Source organism: Grus americana, chromosome 21 (genome assembly GCF_028858705.1).
Source record: "Grus americana isolate bGruAme1 chromosome 21, bGruAme1.mat, whole genome shotgun sequence".
Taxonomy (NCBI): domain Eukaryota; kingdom Metazoa; phylum Chordata; class Aves; order Gruiformes; family Gruidae; genus Grus; species Grus americana.
The window spans coordinates 8,732,431-8,749,944 of NC_072872.1; the positions used below are offsets into that span (position 1 = coordinate 8,732,431).

The following is a 17,514-nucleotide window of genomic DNA, read 5'->3' on the forward strand; positions in this document are numbered from 1 at the left end:
GGGTTGCGAATGAGCGGGGTGATTAATGGGGGAGCAGGCGGTGAGAGCCAAATGAACTGCTTCTCTGGCGTGAAGTAACGACGCGTTAACAAGGGGGCTCACAGCCGCTGGCGGCGCGGCGTAAAAGACGCGAGCGCTGGCTCTGCGTGCACCTTGCCTGTGCGGGCAGGGGGGTGGTCGGCAGCGGCCTCGGGCTCCCAGAGCCCTTTCACTGGGCGCTGGTGCAGTCGCACCATGCGGTAAATGCACGTCCCCCATCAGAGCTGGAGATAAAATCAGGAGGAGAGTTTGGAGGGAGGAAAGGAGCCGCTGGCGCTGCACGCAGCCTGGCTGGAGCGTGGCGTGCGTGCTGCCCGTGCGAAGGACGGAAGCCTGGAAACCAGCAGCTGAACGGACATCTTCTTAACCGCCATCATCTGCGTGCGCGTGGGGTTATGCTGGTTCGCGTTTTTCAGGGTTTCCTCAGCTCTCGGAAGGCAGAGAATTGGCAGGGAGTTTCAAACCGTGTCCTTGAACGTACGCGCGCCTTGATTTTGATGTGAACCCCAGCCAGGCAATGCCGGGGTGCCCTTGTTCTGGCTGGAAGGGCTTCGTCGCTTCTCTGCCGTCGGGTGAAAAGGACCCTGTTGGCCTCGGGGGGCTGGAGAGGCGGGGAGGTGGCCCGCAGGAGATGTCCTGCCGCCATTCGGGTCGCGTATCCCCAGCGCAGTTGGCTGCGTTAAGAGGTGCTCGTGCACAGGGGTAAAACGTTCGATGTTCCAGCCCGTCTTTTTTGTCTGCTTTCTCTGCTCTGCACCACCCTGGTTTCCAATAAGCCCATTCGGAGCATCGTTTGAGAGAGATTTGGGGTTCCTTTTCCTCTAAAAATGCTGATTTTTGCAGCAGGCCACCTCGGCTTGCTCCTGGTGTGTTCCGTACCAGCACGTGCAAGCCCGTTTTTCTGCTCGCTGCAGACCCTCTTCTTCTGACCGGCATCTTATTCCCGTGGCCTTTGTGTCTGAGAAATGGTTTGAAATCTCCTGCTGACTGGCCGAAGCCTGTTTGACTTCTGGGGGCAGGGCAGACGCCATCGGGCTGTTTCCTGGTACGTACCGCGCTCCCCCCGCGTGCGCCCCGTGCCCACCACCCCGAGCCCACCGTCCCCTGCCCGGTGCCATCCTCCCGCTCGCGCTTCTTTTGGGGCATCGGACCCGAGCCGGGTGGCTCGCCTGGCCGGGATGCCGGGCACATCTCCCGCCGCGGAGGGGAGGTTGGGTACCAAAATGCATTTTCCACGGAGGTGAATTACAGACAGGCCCGAGCTAAAAGTCAGGGGCTGGGATGGATGTGGACTTGAGAGCGAAGGGTCCCTGCGGCGGCCTCGAACTTCAGCCTGACCTTGTGGTTCCAGCCACCTCTAAAACCTTGACAAGTGATAGTAATTTCCGTGCCGTGAAGTGGCCTGATCTGTAATTAACCTCTTGTTGCATGATGGACAGCCCGTCTCATTCGAGGGTCATGCATCCGACATGCACGCTCCATCGGTACCCGAAAGCTCATTTGGTGATGTTTGATGTCATGAACAGCTCTCATTGCATGGGTGCTGGGGTCTTCCTCCTCCTCCTCCTGCTCCCATGCCCCTCCTTGCGCTGTGGGCAGCCGAGCCTGCAAGCCCGTGTGCGCAGTCCCCAGCAGCCGGCTTCACGCCTCGGGTACTGCTGCAACCCAGGGAGTACAAGGATGTTGTGCTGCTTGCAGCAGTACGTTGTCTGGGGATTTTTTTCTTTTTTTTCTGAGTTAGTTTGGGCCGTTTTCACCTCCTTGTATTGCTTTGAAGGTGGCACGGCCGCGAGCGGTGGCAGGAAAAGCAATTAGGGTTCACGGCGTGCCAGCTCACCGTGGGGCAGCAGTGCCCGTTCAAGCCGTGCGCTCAGGTGAATTAATTGGTCTGTCCCAAGTCCCCGCTGTAATGAATCATACATTCAGTGTAAATGAAATTTCCAGCCTTCCCTGACTGCAGCTTACTCGGAATAGCCTGTTTAACATTATGCTCAGCTATTGAACACAGAAATATAATTAGATTAGAATGGAAGGGAATAAAAAGTTAATGGTCCCGGCCGTGCTCGGGGCTGGCTGCGTCTGGGCGGGCCAGGTGCGGTGTGCGGGGAGGGCAGCGAGCCGGGGTCCAGCCGTCAGCCCACCGGCGTCTTTGCTGCAGGGTCCCGCTGGCACGACCCCGCTGCTGGAGGGGCTTTGCTATTAAATGTGAAAAGGCTCTTACTCCCCATCTATGAATGTTCGCTCCTAATTTCTCCGACTCTTTTGCTGTGGCCGCTGTCCGGAGGAGCAAAGTGCGAAGGTACCTGGCCAGAGAGCTGGCGTTAGTGAGCAAGGGCAGCCGGACGCCAAACGGGAGAGGTTCTGCAGGGTCTTCCTCAACGGCACGTGCGGACGCTGGCTCCGGGACGCAAACGGCAATCATCCGCTGTACCTTTTCCACCCTGAGCTTTGCAGTTTGTGAACTCCGTCCATTGGCTTGAAATGATGTTTTCAAAAACCCGACGCAAAGCCCAAGCCAGCCATCCTAGGATGCCGTCGGCAGCTCTCTCACCTGAAGCAGAGGGAAGGACGACGAGCAGCTCTGAGCTGTTGCCTGCTATGGGAAGCCGGTGCAATTCCCACCGCTCCTGCCCGAGGTCCTGGAAACGCTGTGCCAGAGACTGCGCCCTGGTCATCTCCATAGATTTCCTTAAATAGTCCAAGGCTGGTCCATTAATCCTTGAAATTCTCATTGACCCGTTTTCATGGAATCCATAAAAGGTGTATTGACGCGCTCTAGAAAAATCTATCTGAGTCATACCTGGAGCATTAGCTCTGTAACAGTATTTCAATTATTTATACGGTTCTGGAAGCTGATGTTCACTTTCATTAGTGTTAACAAATGAGATTAATCCAAAAACTGTTCTCTGCATGAGTACACATGCATATGTGTTTTTGCACCAGGGTATTTCTGGAATACACGTGCGTAAGTGGTACCCCGTGGTAAGAACCAGGTGACTGCCATGGATCCTACCGTGTGTGGGGAGGAACGTCGCCACAGCACACATAACGGGAGAAATTGTCATCGTCCCAAAATGGGGTCAACCCAAATCCTTCAGAAGTTCCAAACAGGTTGCTTAATATTTTTTTCCACGCCCGTGACCTCTTCTGCCGGGGCATGGTTGTCAGAGAGAGGAGCTGCCAGGGTCACGGCGGGGATGTCTCTGGAGCGGACTCTGCTCTGCTGTCCTGCAGCCCCACGCTTGCCCGGCAGCGGTCGGCACGGCCCCCGTAGCTTCCCAGGAACCTGCGGTCGAAAGAGGCATCGCAACCCCACGCGAAGAGCGTTTTGCATGAATGCATGTGTGCCAGCTGGGACAGCCCACAGACACGATGAATATTTCAAGTTTCGCATGTCGCTGTGTAAGGTAAAACCTTCCGAGAGCAGATGGCGTGGCTGGTGGTGCCGAGGGAGCTCCCCGGTAGGTTGTCCCCTGTCATCGTGGTGGCCTCGTACTGTCACCGGACAGATGCTGCTAAGCGCAGGGAGAGCGCTGGGGCTGCGGATGCCTTTCCGGCTCTTCTCTCCAGAGGAGAGGCTGGTGGAAAAGGAGATGGAGCTGCTTCGGGCTGCACCTCTTCCCGAGGGAGGGCCGTTGCCCTGGCTGGCTGCTTCAGTAGCCTGAAGGTTGGTGTTGACCCGCTGCAGCTCGGCAGGGGCGGACAGATGCTCTGGAGCACGCGGAGCTCCCTGGCTCTTCCTGGAGGGGTTACGGGCAGCTTTCTCTTCCCAGCCCCTTTCTCTCGGCATCTGCAGGGGACGGAGCGGGGCAGGCGGCGGCACCCCCCGGCCAGGGCGAGCGGAGGGTTGGGGGTCTCCACGCTCTGCGGGCGCACGGCCCGGCACCGGGAGGGGTCAGACGCTGCACCGGTCTCCACGCCGGAAACCTCGCTCCTTGGAAAGGCTGAAAGCACTTTACAAGTTTTAATCGATGGCACTTCACAGCTCTTAGCTGCCTAGTAAGCAAATTAGTACTGCTGAACCGTAGAGCCCGAGCTGGAGGCACAGGACGGACGACGTGGCCGGGGCCAGGGATGGCAGGGCAGAGAGGAGTGCGGGCATTTCGACCAGACGAACACCGGGAGGCTGGTTGGAGTTCAACGCGGACTTTACGTACGACAGGGAGCGAGTACCGAACGCCGCGCTGGCCTAAATGGCAGTCTGGCTTTTGACAGTGCTGATGGCGGCGTAAGGCTGAGCGGTTGCAGGGAGCAGATGTAGGGGACGGCGCCACGGAGCAAGGCTCCAGCCTGGAGAGCTGCAGGCAGCGCTGAGGTTGTGTCAGGAAACCTGGTGAAACTCATCTAGTTACACGGCAAGCAGATGTTGAAGTTGTTTCCCGGGGTCGGATTCATCCCATGCCAACAGGAGCGCCGGGGAGGGTTCCTGTGCTGCCGGCGCGGTCCCTGCCGCGGTGCCGGCTCTCCCGGGAGCGGGCGACGTCGCCCGCGGTGAGCAGCTGTTGGAGCTTTCCGGCAGGTTGCCGGCGGCCAGGCCCCGCTGGAGCGCTGGCTTGGGGATGGATGTCACACCTCGGCTGCCGGCAGCTGCTCCTGCATGCGGGGGACCTGGCCCGGCCGGGCAGCGCGGCGCGCGAGGGCGGAGGCGGCGGCGGCAGCAGCAGCATGGCCCAGGGCTGGGTTAGGTGAAGAGTGAAGCAGTCAATTGTTAAAGTGTTGGTACCAGGCGGCTCACAGGAGAATTATCTGCACGGAGGTCTAAGAAGCAAAACTCTGTGCCCCGATCGCGGCAGGTGACAGAGGAGACGCCGCGGCGGGAACAGCCGCCGTTTTGCAAGCCGAGAGGTGAAATTTGCTGAAGATTCGAGTGGCTTTGGCCGGGTACCACAGCGAACTCCGGCTGTTTTGGTTTGATTTCATACTGGCTTTGGGGCTTTCTGAAATGAAGTTTGAGATTTCGCATTATTCTTGTCCTTAATCCCACTCTCTTTGACTGAAAAACCCCATGGAATGAGATTATACAAAAATCGGTAAGGTTGATCAAGCGCTGACCTACTTTGCTCAAAGAGGCTATTTGGAAGACAATATAAATTTTCCATCCTGCAATGCATGCATTAAATAGTATTCATCCAGAACTATGTAAATGTTCGGCATCGCTGTTAGGGAAGTGGCGATTTGAGACCTGAAAACCGTACCGGTACGGTAACGTTGCTCTGACCCCAGCTTTTGCACAAGGCAGTTAAAATTTACGGCGTTGCATGGTAATTCTGAGCTTTGAACACGGCGAGCAGCTGCCGCGATGGCCCCGTTCTGCCTAACAACAGCAAATGGTTTGTATTAACATTAACAGATAATGAGTCATCATAAAAAATCCAGACTTGTCTTCGGAGGAATAACAGCAGTCCCAGCACAGCCCCGGTGCAGGAGATTAAGGACTCTGTAAAATCTGCCTCGCTAATTAAGGCTCGAGTGTCGTTCTTGGAGATGGCGCATATTGGGCATCTTGCTTAAAACGAACGTTGAGGAAAGAACCCTTGACCATAAAGCGTGTTGCTTTTCCAGGTGCTAATAACCAGCTGGGCAGAGGTCGTAGCATGGGACAGGGCATCGGTGTCACGAGCACGCTGCAGGCAGCCCTTCTGCCCGCGCTGTACGTATAGCCGCCGTACGTACAGCCCACGCCTGGGGCAGATATCGCTGGGCGTGCAATCACACGCGCGTGGAGCAAGCGGCCGCCCGCTAACGGTGGGGAGTAACTGTCTTCGCATAAAGGTTTAGAGATTACGTAGGGAGAGATCTTTCAGAAGATGGCAAATAAATAGCTTAAGAAGAACTTCAATAGGATCTCTGTTTTTGATGCTTAACCAATTCTCTATTGATTTCTTTAGGGCATTTAACTTTAGAAAATCTTGTTAGTACTCATCATCGTCTTCTCAGCTGCCAGAGCGCTCGCTGCTGTTACCCCCGTATGAAAAGCTCCAGAACGCGAGGCTGCTCAGAAATAAATTGTGCTTTGGGAGAGGCCCCAGGAGATAAAAGCGTGCAGGAAGCCGGAGCCCCTCAGTCACTCCCACTGCTCACCAGCTGGGGAGGGCCACCGGCTCCCCCCGCACGCTCGCCCGCTGCTGCCGGCGTTTGCCCCCAGAGCCCTGCCGTGCCGCTGCTGGGAGGAGGAGGAGGAGGAGGAGGAGGAGGGGGAAGCTTCGGGGGGGCGTCAGAGAAGCGCTGTGAGTTGTGAGGCATTTCCTTGTCCTGATTTAATCTTTGTTTTTCTTCTCATCCTTAACAGGATTCCATTGGTGAACCTGTAAAAAATATAAAAAATAATGGGTTACCTGTACCTACCATTTCTGTTTACCAGTAGGAGACTCAAAGAGCAGCGTTCTATGGGCCAAATATATTTTTATAAAAATGAACACGCCTATAGGGAACTGCGTTTTTCAAAGAGCGCGTTTTTTGGAGAAGAGAAAGAGAAAGGTGGAGCAAAGGATCCCGTGGAGGAAGAGGAACCGGCGAGGGACGGACTGGGAGGGGAGGACCGAGCGCTTGGAGCCTGGACGGGGACTGTGACTCTGAACCTGTGCCAATAATACCATTATGTGCCATGTAACGATGCAAAGACTTCGCGAGAAGCCGAAGCTAAGTCGCTAACGCCTGGAGCCGTTGGGGAGGACGAGGGGGGCGTCTCTTCTGGTGGGGTCATTCATTCCGGTCCATACGCATACATACGTGCGATAGATGTAGAGAGAAAATATATATATACACACACAAACACTTTTTCTACTGTAGCAATTTTTGAAGATCTTAAATACTCATTTTTAAAGACGACGTCACGGGCTAAAAGTCTAATTTCTTTAACGCGCATAATACGAACTAGGTGAACTGATGTTTTCTACTTTGGCAGCTTGCCTTTCAAACCTATATGTGTATATATAGGCAGACATATATACATATATGTATGTGTGTGTGTGTATGTATAAGCATATATATGTATGTATACATATATATAGTTTTGGTTCTTTTTGGAAATGCGTTTCCAGTGGTGGCGATGCGAGCGGACCGCAGCAGCGGGCGGCAGGGGTCAGCCCGGGCTGGCTCTGAGCGCGGTGCCGGCGCGGCAGCCTGCCGGCGGGGAGCGGGGCAGAGGCTTCCCAAAACCGGCTGCGCTGCCCGTGGTTCCTCCGGTGCTGGAAGGGATGGCGGGGAGCTCGGGAGGAGGGGTGCGGGGCGGTGCGGGGCAGGGAGCTCGCAGCAGGCAGGGCCCCCGGCTCCTGGGAGCTCGCAGCAGCCCGAGGCGGCGGTGAAGGCTGTTTCCAGACTTTTGTAGCCCGATACATCGTGAAGGGAGATAGGAAGAAGCCCGAAAGCCTGCGTCCGCCCTTCGTTTCGCAGAGCCGCGGTCCCCGCTCTGTTAGGCGTGATGCCTCGGGGCTGGCTGGGGACGAGTTTTAGGCGTGGATTTTCAAAGGATGAGCCTCTCTCGGCACAGGAGACAAACTTCAGCACTGGGATGTGGGAGGTTTTTTGGAAAATGGCTTCTAAGTTGGCCACGACACCAAAGCTTGCTCAGCCCCTTGTCAAGAAACAAGAAAGGAAGAAGCCGATCGACTGCCTCCCGACCCAGCCTGGGGCAGCGAGCTCCGGGGAGCATCTCCCTTGGCTCCCGGGGTCTTGGCCGGGTCTGCCGTGGCAGGAGAAGGTGCGGCCCGCTGTCCGCAATCAAGGGGATCATTTAATAGTATTAAAAAGGGAATTTTGCCCAACAGTTTGCCAGGGAAGTACGGTTCACTGGCTCCGGTTTGATGCGTTGCTCTAGAGACACATCCCATCGCCTGTCCCAGCGTGGTTTAGGTGGGTGCTGACAAGCATGGCAGCCTACCCGCAAGCCCCCCCGTCCAAGTCTTTCCACGGAGTCGGGTGCTGCCGTGCCGTGCCGTGCCGTGCCGTGCCGTGCCGTGCCGTGCCGTGCCCCTCCAAGCCGGTGCCGCTGGGAGAGCCAGGCAGGAGGGGGGATGGCGGCCGCAGGCGGGGGTCTCCCAGCCTGCCCAGTGTCTCACCACAGTTTGCTTCCGCTCTTTACCACGTGCCCTGCTCCAAGGCCGGGCTTGCCCACGTAGGTTGTGCCAAGGCCAAGCTGGGCGACTGCACCGTGCGGCCTCGGCTCTGCTTCAGCTGGGTCTCGGTTGTGTTGCCTCAGCGTTCCGCAGGTGGGAACGACAGCAGAGTTCAGACCAAAGTCCTCTGGTTCTTTTTGTAAACCGCCCTTCGTAAATATTAGCGATTTTTTAGAATTGTCCAGATACACATTTCTACTCATCTGCTAATTATTCAGCTTAATTTCTTTATTATAAGGAGCGTGCAGTTAAAAAAGTAGAAACTTGGTATTGCGCGTAGCCCCATGTGCAGTCTCTTGTTTCCGTACCCTTTTCTGTCCTTTCCTGATGGAATTGCACAGTCTGGATTATTTTTCCCGAATTTTTGGATGCTGCCCCGGGAAGAAGTCTTCCTTGCCAGACCTGACGGTTACCTGCAGACTTGAACCAAACATCTCCGAAGGCGTTGGCAACGCTCCCCTGAGCCCCGAGCATCGCCTCGGGCTCCTCCTGCACCGGGGTCGCTGCCGACCGGCAGCCAGAGAGGAGGGGGGGTTTGGGTGGGATGCCTCCCCGGGATGCCTCGGGTGGGGACGGACAGTATCTCGCTAGGGGAGCGACCCCCGAAGCTTTAGCCTTCCCTGGGAAGCGCGGGGTGTGCTGGCCCTCGGGGGGCCCGGGGGTCTGCCCCGCCATGGGGGACACCCGAGGAGCGTGGATTCGGAGCGGCTGCTCCAGGGCCATCCGTCATCTCCGTACACCGGGGCTTTGGTGGTTTAGTGACCGAAGCGGTGCAGCCCCTGCAAATCACCCTTGCTGGCGCGGGATTTGAATTCTCCTTGGTTCGACTTCCCTGGCATCAATCCACTCCAGCTCAGGAGCCGCGTCGGCCGTGCTGCGCCCGTTGATCTTCCCGTTTCTTTGTACGTGCTGGCTGCACCCAGTAGTTCTTGTGGGTATTCCAGCGTAAGCTCAGTAGCGATTCGACGTCGTAACATAGATCTTAGCTCCCGCGTTCCTGAGCGTTTGAAGCATCGCTCTGTATTTCTGCGTGTGAGGAACCCGCTGGCGGGGCGGTGCTGTGCTGGTGCTGGTGCTGGTGCTGGTGCTGGAGGGGTGCCCTGCCCTGAGCCCGGCACCTGGCTCCCGGGGAATTCCCCACGGAGCTGGGGGAAGGGGAGGGAAACGTGTGTGTCTGTGTGTGTGTGTGTGTGTGTGTGTGTCAGGGAGAGAGAACGAAGGCGAGTAACTGTGACCCCAGATGACGGGAGCAGGTTTCTGATGGCGGGACTCGCACGAGCTTTGCAGAAGGACACGTCCTGGTCACCGAGAGATGAGCCAGGGAACAAAAGTAGATGCACAATCTTCCCTTATTTATAAGGACCAACAGCACTTGCACTTTATCAGAGAAACCCTCCCATCCCTACGCACGCCAAGCACGCCAACGAGGGACAACTGCCAGGAGGAAGGGAAGGAGGGAAGGGCCGGAGTCGCAAATGCAGTGATTCGCGAGGCAGGATCCTAGCGTCCCCACGTCTTTCGTAGCAGAGAGAGATGAACTGTGGTTATTTCATTCCCTACCATTGATGAAAGCCAAAAACAAAAAGAGAAATGAAAACGTGAAGTCGTATTTGAGTGGAATAGACCGATTGAGCAGATCTTTCACGCCGGGGAAAAGGCGGGCAAGCGTGGCGCTTGCAGACGCGTTCCCTCGTGAGCTCCGCCACGTTGCGGCCGCATCTTCTGTCCGCGAGGTCTTTTGGCTGCCACAGCCACAGGCGATGGCTCTGGATGGGCTCCTTCCATCGCCGCCCTTTGCCGGACACAAAGCCTCATCCCGAGCCAGCCCGAAGCTTATTCAGCAATAACGGGGGAGGTTTTGCAAACGCTTGTGCCACCAGGTACTTTGAGTCGGCTGGAGCCGCTCGCCCCAGCAGCGGGGTCTTGCTCCCGCGCGGGGACAGAAAGGACTTACGTGCGTTTGGAGAATTAGGGGTTTTTCTGTTGCCATTGCGAAATCGAGCCCGTTTTCCAGCCCGATAGTGTCGCGCAGGGAGCAGGAAATGTTCCACCGTGAAATACAGCCCTGTGCGCTGGATGGCACCGTTTGCACTGGGATGGATTGAGCCGCGGCTCGCGGGCAGCGGGGCTGTGGGCACGCGGGTGCTGGGACTCGATGGACGGACGGAAATCCGGGAGAGCAGCCGCAGCGGGCGCGGGGTGCAGCCTGGACGCGGCTCCTGCAAAACTGTGGTTGTGGTGTGCGGTTTCCTTGGAAAAACAGAGCTTTTCACTGCGTTTAGTTTCATTGTGGATCTGGCAGCTTGAAAAAAAAGAGTTTTGCTCCTCGCCTTGCCATACACTTCCAGCTAGCTGCTTCTCGTTTCTTTTCGGTTCATTTTACGGATTTCTTAGCCCCTTGGTAGTTACTAAGAAATGCGTCCCAGCTGCTGAGAGGCCACCGAATCCCCAGACGCGTGCTGGCGTGTCCGCGTGTTGCTCGTGGCTCCGGGGGAGAGAGAACGGCTTGGGACGAGCCAGCGCCTGCGGGGAGCCGGCAAAGCTGGCTGCTCCCCGGGGCCGCGCGGACCCTCTCCTCCGACGCTACTCGTTGCAAACGCCGAGCAGGAGCCGCGGGACTTGCCACTGGCGCTGGCAGCCGCTTTTCTGCGCCAAACGAAGCTGGTTTGGGGCTGCCGGTCCGAGCTACTGTGTCGCCGCACCTCCGGGTGCCGCGGGCAGATTGGTAGGGTTTGCTTCTCCGTCCCCTGATTTTGCATCCCGGGGTACCCCGAGGGCAGCGTGGTGCCGTGGCGTCCCCGGGCGCGCAGGGCAGAGCGGGTCCGGGGCGGCTGCCCATCCCTCCGAATCTGATCGTTTACCTTCACTCTGTCTTCCCAGCCCGGGAACGGGCAGCCCGTCCTGCCGCGGCCGGGGGGGGCGGAAAGCGTGCGGGGGGCGGATTTCGGGTTACCTCTTCTCCATTGGCAGCTTGCTGCGAAGGAAGGTAGTTCAGCTAAAATGGTAGTTAAATAGTAGATATTCTACACATATTATATATTTTGTAAAAAAAAAAAAAAAAATTAAAATAGAACAAAAAATATATATATATGCTATCTCAGCCCACCCATTTCAGGATGAATGTGGTTGGAATTTTCATTCAACCAGGTATAAAATCTGTAAGCGATTTTTTCAAAACCAGCAAGAAATCCCTCACCATCTCAGAAGTCCGTGGGTTTGGTCTCCAGATCTCATGTAACGCTTCTCACACATTTTTAAGAATTATTCTCAGCGTTTGTAGGTACATTTTTAATAGTGTCAGGAGTGGAGATAATATTTACTTTGAGAAAAAGTATACGTTGCACAAAAATGTACACTAAGGGCACAGATTTCTGACCCAGATTCTTCTATTTTAGGTTCCGAGGGGTTTATTTTTTTGTTCGATAGGACATGTACAGTGAAGTTTACACTTTATTTTTATTTTGCCAAAAACCGTTTTCTAACATGAGACAGCTTTTACTTTGTAACCGGTTTTACATCACTGAGTACTTCTTTATTTTCCCGGGAAAATCCTGCACCGCGAGACATCCAGCACGTCCGCGGGCGATGCTCTTGCCGTCTGCACACGCAGCCCTGGCAGCGGCCGGCGCCGGCCGGCGTCGCGGTTCCCACGGTGCGGGACGGTGGCGGCGGGGCCCCGGGGGAGCCGGCTGCCTGCGCAGGCGAGAACTGTTTTCTTCCCAAGCGGTTTTTAATTTCTCTCTGTACTTGGAAGCTGTGTGTTTGGAAGCACTGTAAATGCCACCCTGTACCGATTTCCCTGTGTATATTTAGTACTCTGATGTTGCTATTAAAACTGATATGAGAACCGCGCAGCCGGGTGCTGACTGGGTTCCTCCGCGCGGTGCCCGCGGGCCCCGGGAGGGGATGGGGTCGTTTCGGGGGGCCGGGGGGGGGGGGGGGGGGGGCCGACCGCTCGGCAAGAAGGAGCCCGGGGGCTTCGCTGGAGACGTCTCCCCATCTCCCCGGCTCCGCGCCCCTCGGGCGAGCGGCTGAGAGATAAGGGCCCTGCCTGCGTCCCGGGAAGAGGGTCCCGCGCTCCCCTCGGGGTCCCCACCGTGGCCACCCCCCCCCCCCAGAGCCCACGGCAGAGGCCGGAGCACGCCGGGTCCCCGGTCTCACCCAGCGTCCCCCGGGGCTCCGGGGGGACCCGTGCACGTGCGCTGGGACAAGGCGCTTGACAGAGGGAAGCCCGTTAATAGGACGGTTAGGGAGTTAATTAAACGTCACTAATGATGGTTTAAATGAACAGCTATGCAGTCAGGTAAGCGGGCGCTATGGAATCGCTTAACCTAGATACGTGTTGTACCTAAAGATGCGTTTTGCTGTGAGCAGATGTGAATCAAAAAGATACTTTTGTGTGCAAATCGGGGTTGAAATGGGTGACGATGCCCGGGCCGTCGTGCTCCCAGGCGGGGCTGGCCCTGCCGTTGATCGCCGGACAGACGGACGGACGGACGGACCCGGGCACCGTGCCGGGGGGCTCTGGCAGAGCTTGCCGGGCAGCAGGGACAGCTTCCAGAGCCCCCCGTGCTCCCGCCGGCGTCCTCCCCCTGCCCGGGGCACCGCGGGACGGCGTGGCCGCGATTCTTCGAAACGCCATCTGACCTAGAAAGGGGAAAAAAGCCTTTTTCAGTGTCTGTGGGCTTTGAAGAGGGACGGCCTGGGAAGACAGAGCTCAGCACAGCCGCCTGCTGCTTTCGTTCCCAGGCCGTGGCAGCAGCCGTCCCGCGGCGCCGGGACCCTTTGCAGCTCTCCGTGCCTGACGGCACGCCGAAACGGGCACCGGAGATGCTGCCTGTCCCCAGCTCGGCCAAATCCTCCCCAAAAGCTCTCCTCTGCGGGAAAATATATAGGAAAATAGGGAGGGACAAAGTGAGATGCTCTTCATTTTAGGGCCAAATTGCCAGCTTAAATCACCGTGACAATGTGTACAAGCTAACAGGATGCGAATGGCCCCGAAGCTGCATATATCAGCCGGAGAGCTCTGTTCATTTCCAGATACAAGTGGGATTTCAGGGTATGAAATACAGCGTTGGGATCTCATTCCTTTCCCTGCTATTTATCACAGCCGGAAACGTACTCGCCAGCTTGAATTGTTGCAAGTGTCGCTGCTGGGAGAGCAAAGGAGAAATATTGTGCTGAGCGGGGCAGCGTGGGAGAGGGGACGTGGGGGGCGAGGAGGAGCCAAACGGCTCGGGCGGGTGGGTGCTGCGCGGATTTGCACGCTTCGCTCGCGCAGATTGCAGCCCCCGACGGCCACGGGCAGCCCGTTTGGCCGCAGGAGCAGGCAGCAGCTCGTCGCTGCTCTGCTGTTGGGATGACTTCTTGTGCTCCATGAAAGACCATTGCTGCAGGAGCTCCTGCGCAGCCCGGCGAGCTCGGCTTTCTGCATTGCAGCCAACGGGGAGCACCAGCCAAAACGGCGTCCCCGCAGAGCCAGCGCCGCAGAGCCGGCCGTCCCTGTTCCCCCCTGCCAGGCACGGAGCCAGGAGCATCCCCTCCTGCGGCGAGGACCGGGGCACGGCCACCGCCCGCCGTGCCCTGGGATGAACGGTGCCTCGAGCGGTCCCCGGGGCCAGAGGGGCCCTGCCTGGGTCACCGTCCCCTTTTCGGCGCTGGAGGCAGCGATCTCTGCCTCCCTTCAGGGCTGCTCAGCCCAGCAGTGGGGTGAGACTGAAAAATGAGGCTGGAAACAAAACACGAGCGCACTGATGCCACAGCACACAGTTCTGTTAAAAAGTAGGACTAAGCATTATCCAAGTTTAATTATTATAATTATACCGGGGCGAAGTAATTGCTGGAGATATTTTAAGCATCAATCAACACGCTATTTTGAAAAACGAAGCCCTGATTTATCCAGGGCTAGGTAGTAACCATCAACATGCAACAATGCTGCCTGCAGAAGGAGGAGCCCACCGAGAAAGGGGTTTTTAAGCTGGTCACGGCTTCTTATTTGCAAGTAGGGATTTGGGGGGGGGCTGGGGAGAGAGATGAGAAGGGGGGAGTTGGAAAAGGGTCCCCTCGCCGCGGGGACTGGTCGTGCCAGCATCCCTGTGTCCCGCGAGACGTGCGCGAGGAGCCGGGCTGCAAGAAGAGCACCGGCTTTGGGAAGAGGAGCCGTGCCCGGTGCAGGGACCCCACCTTGGCGGTGGCTTTGAGGAAGATCAACGGGGGCTGGATGATTTAGCGATGCTGAAATCATTTCAGCTTGTTATTGTGCTTTCTATGGCTCTCTGGCTGGAAGTAACAAATTGTCTGCATCGTTTTCCAGATGGATCATTCTTAAATCATCCAGGACAGGCTTCAGGGCTCAGCAGTGAAGCAGTAGAAAGCACTTCAGTTCAATAAATGCTGGAAACGTGCTATATTGAGTGCTATTTCTTATTAAAAGTTTAAGTACATCACCCGAGCTGACGGGTCTCACAGCCACGATCTCCGTGCTTCACAGCCCTTCTAAGCGCCGTCAGTTCCCCGTGGGGATGGGGGACAGGGACGGGGCCGTGCGTGGGGGCCCGTGGAGGGGACGCTGCCCGATGAGCTCAACCTGCCTGGACGGGTACCAGTCCCCGGCGCGCGTCCGGCTGCTGGCCTGGCCCAAACGTGTCTGGACTTTGGGCTGAACAAAACCTTGTATTCAAGTGGGAATTATTGGATTGACCAAAAAGTCCCGTTGCAAAGCAGAGGGGTTTATTATTGCTGTTACCGGTCGCTGAAGCAGCCCATGGGTCATCCAGCCCGGGCTCGTGCCGAGCCCCCGGCGGCAGGGCGTGCTGCTGAGGCAGCGGCGCTCACATCTCAGCATTTGGCCGCGGACGTGCACGCCCAATAAATGACGAGCGCTGAGAGAGCGCTTTATTACTGCCAGGCAATTTGTGCTAATAAGCAGTTTGGAGCAGCAAAGCCTCTCAGCAGAGAGATGAATTATGGCAGGAGGGCGTTGGAAAGGAAGAGCCCCGAGGATGCAGCAGTGGAGCAGACCTGCATGGAAAGCGCCGGCGCAGCCCGCGGTGGGCTCGGTCCGTGGTGGGATCAGCCCACGGTTGGGGTCAGCCCACGGTTGGGGTCAGCCCATGGGATGGGGAGCATGGCAGCTGCCCACGGCTTGCACTGGGGACCCGCTCCCCGACGGGACTCGTGTCTTCTCCTGAAGACTTGGGAAGTGCGTGTGGATGCGATTCGCAGGATTCAAATGCCAGGCTGGTGTTAGATCTAATCTCGGGTTTTATTGATGCTGATATGACCTGAGCCCCGAGACTCCGGGACCCGTTCAGCTCTGCCAGCAGTGACACGTCTATATGTTTTTAATAAACTCACCAGATGAAATCCTCGCTGTTCCTGTAGCTCTGTTCATTCTCCAAGCATGATATTAACTGAAAACTCGCATTTATCTTAGTTCCTTGTCAGGCCAAAACGGGGCCGGGGTTATTATTATCTTTCCCTTGCAGATTTTCAAGCGTGAATAAGCGATGTGCCTGGAGCAGAGGACGGGAGGCAGGAGCTGGTGGCGGGCATCCTGGGCGCCCGCTCCTCGCTCTGCCGACGCAGAGGACCAGCGCGGGAGCTGCGTTAGCAAAAGCCCTGGCGGGACCCCGGGGCTGCCGCAAGGCACCGTCCCCGTGCGAAGCCGAGCTCAAGCAGCGATGCCACGGGCAGCACGTCCCCCTCCGTGGGCGAGCGGCGTCCTCTCGGGTGCGGTATTTATTGACCTGTCAAAGGGCTTAGACATGGCTGAGCGCGCTTCCCCCTGCAACAATCGATTTCAGTCGGCTTAGATGAGGGAGCAGTTGATTTCTTTGCCTGATACTCGCTCTGGCCTTCGATAGCCGAGTGTTTAGAAATACATCGCTCGCCTCTTGTTTCCAGCGGGCAACCCGAACGCCTACGGCCCAGGTACGGCCTTGGGGCTTTAACTTCCCAGAAAAAGCCGTAATTAGGCGATGGTCATTCAGCCTCGGGATGCCACCGAGTATTTCCGAGTTCTCTGCTAACCCAGAGGACTGTCTGCTCATGATGGGACCGGCTCAAGGCTTTCCTCCGAGCCTCTCCGACCTCGCTGGCTCCGTGACCGGGGCGGATCTGGACCAGCCGGTGCCCCCGCCGCGCTGCGAGGGACACGGCCCCGTTGGTCTCCATCCAGCGGAGCCCGATGCGGGCAGTCGGAGCGCAGCATCCCGGTCCAGGGCCGGGTGTCCTGATGGTCCGGCGGTAGAGGCAGCCAGACTGCCGTCCTCGCCCGGGCGCGTCTTTCCAATTACCAGCACATCTTTCTCTACTTAAAAGGCTGGCCAGCACTTTGCCCTCGGTCTGTAAAAAGCACATCTTGACATTTGTTTTTCCCTATCTCTTTCTCATTCGTGTTTTCCTTCTCCTTGCTTCAGACTCTGCTGACATCCAGACCAACAGCTATACGCATAGCAGTGGATCGCAGCCAGCTCCATTTATCAAACGGTTTTGTGAAGCCATGAGAGGAGCAATATCCATGTAACAGTCCATAAACCGGTACATCGAAGCAATTAGCCGTGATCGCGGTCCCTGGGACAGAAGAGCCCCACATTCACCAATTTGCTTTCAATCAGCCCAGAGAGCCTCTCGGCTGGGAACCCTCCGGCAGCCGGCGACGTCCGTCGCTGCCACTAATGCTTTGGGCCGGTATATTTGCACTGTTGTTCTCCCGGGGTTTTAGAAGGCAGGAGCCCCCAAAGCGGGGCCCTCCCGGGCAGAGAAATGGGGACGCTGGGGCTTCTCTGCAGCCGGACGTCGTACCTGGCAGGGGCGGGCGCTGGCTCGTGCGTGCCCAGATCCCACCAACGTCTTTGCAAGTCCGGTGGAGCGTGCAGCTGCAAAACAGGAGCCAGGGCTAATATTTAAAATGCAAATAAAACCTTTTCCCTCAGGCTTGGCAGGTTTTAGCGCTGTCTGGCTTCAAACCATTGAGTCCCAGAGCCACTGAGGCTGGCTCTCCTTGGGCAGAGGGTAGGGCAGAGCAGCGACCGCCTGTGCCGAGCTGCTGACGCCTGCCAGGGTCTCCTCCGTCCTAGGAGCGGGACAGCGGGGAGAAGCAGCCAAGAGCCCCCCCAAAAACCCTCCCCTGAGCCCACGTCCCCCTCGGTGCCGGGGAGCCTGGCAGCGGGGCGAGCGAGCCCTTTGGAGCAGACCCCGTCCGGGGAGACGGCACGCTGGCAGGGACAAAGCCCGGTGACAGCTGAGTGACACCGAGCAGCGGCCGCCGGAGCCCGGGAGCATCCTTTCCCCGGGGTCTGGGAAGAGACGGGACGGTGCAGCCTCTCCGGTGGCAGCCAGCCAGAAGCGCTCAGCACAT

General features: G+C 57.4%; 1 protein-coding gene across 2 annotated transcripts in view; it reads left to right on the forward strand.

Moving 5' to 3' along the window:
* The window catches only part of AJAP1 (adherens junctions associated protein 1), a 145,654-nt gene that overhangs the window by 29,849 nt on the left and 98,291 nt on the right, over window positions 1-17,514 (forward strand). The window contains exons 5-6 of one of the 2 annotated variants that reach the window (XM_054849789.1): window positions 954-1,084; window positions 6,329-7,994. The exons of the other annotated variant lie outside the window; for it this stretch is intronic. Of the exons in view, the coding sequence (XP_054705764.1) occupies window positions 954-1,026 (73 nt within the window). The 3' untranslated portion in view covers window positions 1,027-1,084; window positions 6,329-7,994. Of the gene's footprint in view, window positions 1-953; window positions 1,085-6,328; window positions 7,995-17,514 lie in introns of those variants that run through there. 2 annotated transcript variants of the gene reach the window in all.